This window comes from Trachinotus anak, unplaced genomic scaffold (genome assembly GCF_046630095.1).
Source record: "Trachinotus anak isolate AG129_WGS33_773 ecotype Australia unplaced genomic scaffold, CSIRO_AGI_Tana_v1 ptg000009l, whole genome shotgun sequence".
Lineage (NCBI taxonomy): Eukaryota > Metazoa > Chordata > Actinopteri > Carangiformes > Carangidae > Trachinotus > Trachinotus anak.
This window is the reverse complement of record NW_027273860.1, coordinates 8,533,432-8,539,431: the sequence shown is the minus strand read 5'-3', so window position 1 is coordinate 8,539,431 and position 6,000 is coordinate 8,533,432. Positions and strand designations below refer to the sequence as shown.

Genomic DNA, 6,000 nt, shown 5'->3' with positions numbered 1-6,000 from the left:
TTATGGCAATGATGTTTTTTTTTAATGCTGATAAGAGCTTATACACGTGCCATAACATCAACAGTGTAATAACATTAATTACAAAATGTATATCTGCTTAATATGTTATTTGATCAGGGTTTTTTAGCTTACATTTACATAGGGAAACATTCATTTATGTACAAATGTTTATTTGAATGTTTTTCTCTTAATATAACTACATCACAAGCTTCAGAATTACCAGGATTGCTGGAGTGTCTTTTCAGTTTAGCAATTTACCACAATCCAACATTCTGGTTTCTAACTCCCTGCTATACCAGGAGCATTATATTGATATGTTAATATAATAAACATAAATAAGAAGTCAATCATTTGACAGACAGTTTAATTCAAATACAAGTTCCAAAGAAAAAATAATCTAAAATTAGCTTCATCTACATAAAATGGCATCAAGTTTGAACTATTGTTACTTTTATGCACCCTTTCTAAAATTTATATCGACCAACAAAAGGAAATACAAATCATACTTTACGGTTACTTCATCACTTGAGTTCCTTCACAAACAAACGTCTCTCAAGGAAATCTTCAGGTAGCGTTCATTAGGGACGAATAGCAACAATATAGCTTTACCTATTGTTGTCCAATGGCACAAAAGTGTCAGATCAATAAAGAGAACTGAATTAACACACCCTACTCTGTAATCAAAACAATTATGTGATGGTAAACCGGCTCAGGATTGTCTCCATAGTCAAGCAGCTGACAGAAATTCCTTGTTACACTGAAGAAAGTAGGGCTGAGATGTCCAACAGGAGCATCATTCAAAAGATGGCATGGACACTAGTTCCTTTATTTAAGAACATGGCCTATCTTCGTGACCGGGGTTATATACAGTAAGAGACAAAGCCATGGGTCACATACAGTCACATGAAGTCAGTCACACTCTCTTCCTTCCTCAATCACACACACGCACTCACACACGCACACACAGACACAGACACAGACACAGACACGCACGCACACGCACACACGCACACGCACACGCACACGCACACACACACACACACACACACTTCTTCCCCTGAGACTGCTGTTGTGCTCAACTATCATATTAGAAATTAAGGCTGATTACTGAAACGGAAAAGACAAAAGAAGGTGCCTGTCATGCTAAAGAACCAACATACATAAAACATAAACACAGTATAAGGGCCTTGTTGTCAGTGCATAATAATAATCACAATGTCAATAAACAGTCATTGTTCTTCTAATCAATAAATTAAACATGAATACAAAATATTAGAAATTGGATTTTTTTTTGTATGACCTTCAAATAATTGCTTCATTTGGAGGCAGAGATAGTGCACACACAGTGAGGAGAAAATAGTCCCTTTTCAGTTCATTAGTCTCAATACTGTCAATAAACCTCTCTTGTCTAAAAACGACATAATAAAATATAGTACAACTACCAGTATTGTACCAAATATCAGTATTTTAGCTTAGTCTGTAACACTGAAGAGCTTGAATGCAACATGAGAAAGGATTAAACCTGTTAAAAAAAGACAAAAATATCAGTTACCTTGTGTCAGCATGCATGCCATGTTATTATATGTCCTTTATACAAACAAGTTTTGATCAGTTTAAATGAGACAAGATGGGTGGTTTGTTTACAGGTTGTTGATACTGCTACCTCAATAATCAGTTACAACTAGGACCATCCAGGCCCAGAGAAATAGGAAGCACTTTTTGAAATGAACACACACACACAAACACACACATATACGCACACACATACTCTTTCTCTCACTCACACACACAGTTTAGGTTTGTGGCATTTTAAAACAGCGATTCTTTCAGTGAAATGTAGTCTCCTAATTCGCTCCTGGCTCAAAAGCCACTTTGCCTGACACAGAGGAGCAAAATCTGACTTGACTCTTGACCTTTCCTCCAAGCTCGGCCTCCTGCCACTGAAAAGACCCATTTTCAGACAGATGGCGAAATGTGTCATTATTATACCGTTCTGTTCAAATGTTTAGCCTTTTTTTAGAATAAGATCACGGGATTTTGGTACAAATATAAAAGGAAAATCAACTTAATCAATATATCAAATATAATTTAATAGGTCTGATCTGGTCTCTCCCTTTGATTTGATGGATTTGATCTAAGCAGATCAGATCAAAGACATCACTCAAAAGTTTGTGTGTGTTTGTATGTGCACACAAACACACGCTTCACATGCCCATGCATGCTCCCTCCCAGTTTTCCTGTAATTCTCAGCTCCTGAAACACATTAATGTGAAGCATTACTGCTGTGCTACACCTGGCTTACATCTGTAATATCAGGTCACTTAAAAAAAGGGATTTATATGAGACTTCTTTGGGAGTGAAGGGGGCGGGTGGAGGTACGGAGGAAAAAGGGGGTGCTACATCAAAGCTGGGAAAAAGGAAATGAGGAAAGGGGGGCAGATAAATAAATAAATAAATACTGTAAATGTACATTTCAGGTTCAAACAACTTCCATCGTGACTGACCCCACAGTGATATGGGAAGTCTGCAAAACATACGATTATGCAATGTTAGCACCCTGGCCTTACCATTCAGTGCTATTGTGTGTATGGGGACAGTGTGTTGGGCATGTGTGTAGGTACATATGTTTGTGTGTCTCATAGTCTGGTCTGAGCCTCGGGGATATAGATCTCAATACTGTCTGCGCTCTCAGTCGCAGAGCTCTGCCGAACTGATGCGGCACGTTTGGCAGCTAGCAGGCGTTTGCGAGCCTCCAGACGCTGGCGCTCAGAGCTCTCCAGCGAGCGGTCCCTAGCCAGGGGAGGGTGGCCCTTCTGGGGCTTCTTTGGCACAGGAGGAGGCATCCTTCTCTCCTGGACAGGAATGACAAATAGTCTTAATGACGGACCACTGAGTCCTCATGGCAGGCTGCAGCTAAACACAGTAAGGAGCAACACAACTGCAGCCAGTTTGCATAGGGGTTAGAAAGAGCACTGTAGCTGTTGCTGGCGTAATGTCAGAGCATGCAATTGTGAATGAGGTTATGGTTCACAGTGGCGGCCATTTGTGTGGGGTAAGAGAGCACGGTGGTGGCCATTGCGTGAGGTAAAAGTGACCATTGGAGATGGACAGGCCCCAACGGTGCATGGCAGGTAGAGTAGCTTCTCATAAGCAGCTCACTGTCGGCAACAAGACAGAACAAAACACACAAATACAAGTGGTGACGTCAGGCAGGGCACATGACAGTACACAACACATACCTGCATGCTACAACAAAGCTGAACTGTGAATTCAGAGTATACAGTAATGTCAGCAGATAGCATGCAGGTTAGTAAGGCATTCCAAAACAAAACTGAGGTGAGGTGAATTTCATCATTTAAAATGTAGATGAATGAATCAGATATTTGCCATGTGTGTCTGCACCTGAATTTCTGGGGGGCTCAGAGGTTTCCAGTTGTTGGCTTTGAGTTGGTGGAGTTCATCAAACTTCAGGCTAATGTTCTCGATTGACAGCTGGAGCATGTCCCAGAAACCTGCCAGGTCCTGGGAGATGGGCCGTGGGTGCGCATTTGGGTTCTGAGACACAAAAATAGCATACATACACACATGTAAACACACATACAAAACATATTGTGTATATACTCATCACACATTTCTGGAAAGATGCTGTTGCTGTCTGATGACTCAGTTTTACAGCAACTGCATGGATCACAGGATTGACTTTGACAAAAGTCAAATGCATATTGAGGCGAGTTATTTGGAATTCAAGTGACAGATTTTTAAAAAATAAATCATGCACCATACTCTAAATAAGCTGAAGCAGTTGGCTTGTCTCTAGAATATGGTTTTGATTTCATTCACGATGGCAGGTCTTATTGTTATATAATGGATAAATTATGCAACACACGTACTTGTAAAATTTTGACATGCAAATGGAAAATTAAAGGTTAATATCTGCTCAAAACAGCACAAAGAAAGACGCTTTAGTGCGCTTCAACTCAAAAATATAAAAATCCTTGTTTGTCAGGCTCCAGCTTTCACGCTGCAAGATCTTTTTTTGTATGTGAAAGACAGTAAGGGTGTGCGAAGACACACTCCACACTAGATGCATAGTAAATGAGCGCTGGCCTATCCTGTCAGGATGATTTGTGCAGGATGATGTCAGTGTTGGGGGGGGCGGGGGCTGGGGGAAGCATGCAGAGGATGAGGTGACACATACCAGATTCTCCTCACACAGCTCCCGGAACTGCTGGAACTTCTGGGACATCAGCAGCTGGGCACTCCCCACTGCACTGCGGATCTTCCCCATGACTGCAGAAAGACACAGACACATATGCACACACACACACACACACACAAACACACACACAGAATTCACAATGCAATTACTCAAAGAACCGCATACTGCAGGCATGTTGCACCGCTAAGACAGAGGATGCATCAGTAATGCAACAGAAAAGGATGTGCTAGAATCCTCTTTGATACCTGACTCTCAGGAACAGAAATCATTCAAGGAAGTGAAATCATTACTGAAATGCATTTAAATTCCAAATGCAAAGTTATTCTCTCTAAAAAGAGAAACTTGATGAACACACGATCCAAAATGCCACATTTCCAGTACAGTTGTTGCCAAATCAAGCATATGGTCCTAAAACCTATTTTGGAAAATATTTTATTTCTCTCACAATGCTGGTTTGGCAGACTGATATTAGAGATAAACAAGGCTGTGCTGCACAACCTGACTCCACTGGCCGGTCTTATTGACTCACATATCCCTATGCAGAGGGACTGTCACTGCACACACTACTCGACATGAAGAGAATGGGATCAGAAACTGAGAGGGGGAGTAATGAATCTGCACTACAGACACAACCCCTTCAGGATGTGTGTGCATGTGTGTGTGTGTGTGTGTGTGTGTGTGTGTGTGTGTGTGTGTGTGTGTGCGCGTGTGTGCACATGGTAGCGTGGGATCTGGGAAAACATAACCTTGAGACAGCCTCCCTGTTCTGCACGTTCTGTGAGAGAGTCTCTTGCCTGGAACCATAACAACACACTAGCTGCATAAGCAATGACATTTTCTGTAAGACATGAAATCAGCTGCGCAGTAAGGACAGGTATAAATACAGTGCCTAAAGCCTGAGGCTTGTTTGCGCCATCTGGTATGTGCATGTGAATAAAACATATTTAGACGTGCGCATACAGACATGTACTGCTGTGTGTGTGTGTGTTACGTCAAGATCAAATAGTTGCCTGGTAGGGGCACTGGCAGAAACCCCTTCACTGTGTTTGTGTGAGAGATCATTATACAGTGTATCTAGAGGACAGATGTGTGGCTGAGGCCAGCAGCGGCCTATTGATAAGTATGCACGGTATGTCTGTGGAGGCCAGAGGGCCTGAGACAGGAACAAGCAGCTATTGTGGTCCAATACCATGAATACCAGCACCCTCCAAATCAGAGGAGAGGAGAGGAGAGGAGGACAAAAAATAGAGCTAATATCAGTGTACAACAGAGTGTCTTGTCTTCATATCTTGGCATTTAAAACCTATGATTCAACTCACTCTCATCAGGCAGCTCATTCTCCATCTCATCCTGCTCCATCTGTTTACACCACCCCTCCATACGTTCCGTCTCCGCCTGCAGTAGCTTGAGGAACCAGCGGCCGTCACGGGGGCACACTGATCGGCCGACAGCCTCCAAACCCTCCGCCTCTGGCTCGGCCACACTGTCCATCCAGGGGTCCGGGGGGGGCAGGATAGACGGGTCGAACCCCACCTCCCCGTAGTCATCTCCAGCGCAGGCGTGGTAGTGGTTCCCCGAACCTTGGATGCTGACGGTAGAGGTGGCAGCGTCCCGAGAGTGCTGGCGTGGCATGGTGGCACAGTGACGCGGTGGCAGGTCTGGGACATCTGTGGGATCGTCGAGATCGGCCTGCACAGCCGTGGTTACGCTGTTGGAGCGGGTCATCCTGCGGTAACTAGGAGAAGAGGCAAGAGTAAAGTTAGGTGGTGAACAAAAAGGTA

General features: G+C 43.2%; 1 protein-coding gene across 3 annotated transcripts in view; it reads right to left on the bottom strand.

Moving 5' to 3' along the window:
• The window catches only part of dlgap1b (discs, large (Drosophila) homolog-associated protein 1b), an 89,569-nt gene continuing 83,569 nt past the window's right edge, over positions 1-6,000 (bottom strand). For 2 of the 3 annotated variants that reach the window (XM_071485026.1, XM_071485028.1), the window contains 4 exons: positions 5,539-5,954; positions 4,199-4,290; positions 3,403-3,555; positions 1-2,852 (listed from right to left, as the gene is read on the bottom strand). In XM_071485026.1, coding sequence (XP_071341127.1) covers positions 2,637-2,852; positions 3,403-3,555; positions 4,199-4,290; positions 5,539-5,954 — 877 coding nt within the window. In that variant the 3' untranslated portion in view covers positions 1-2,636. The other variant, XM_071485027.1, reaches the window with a different exon arrangement.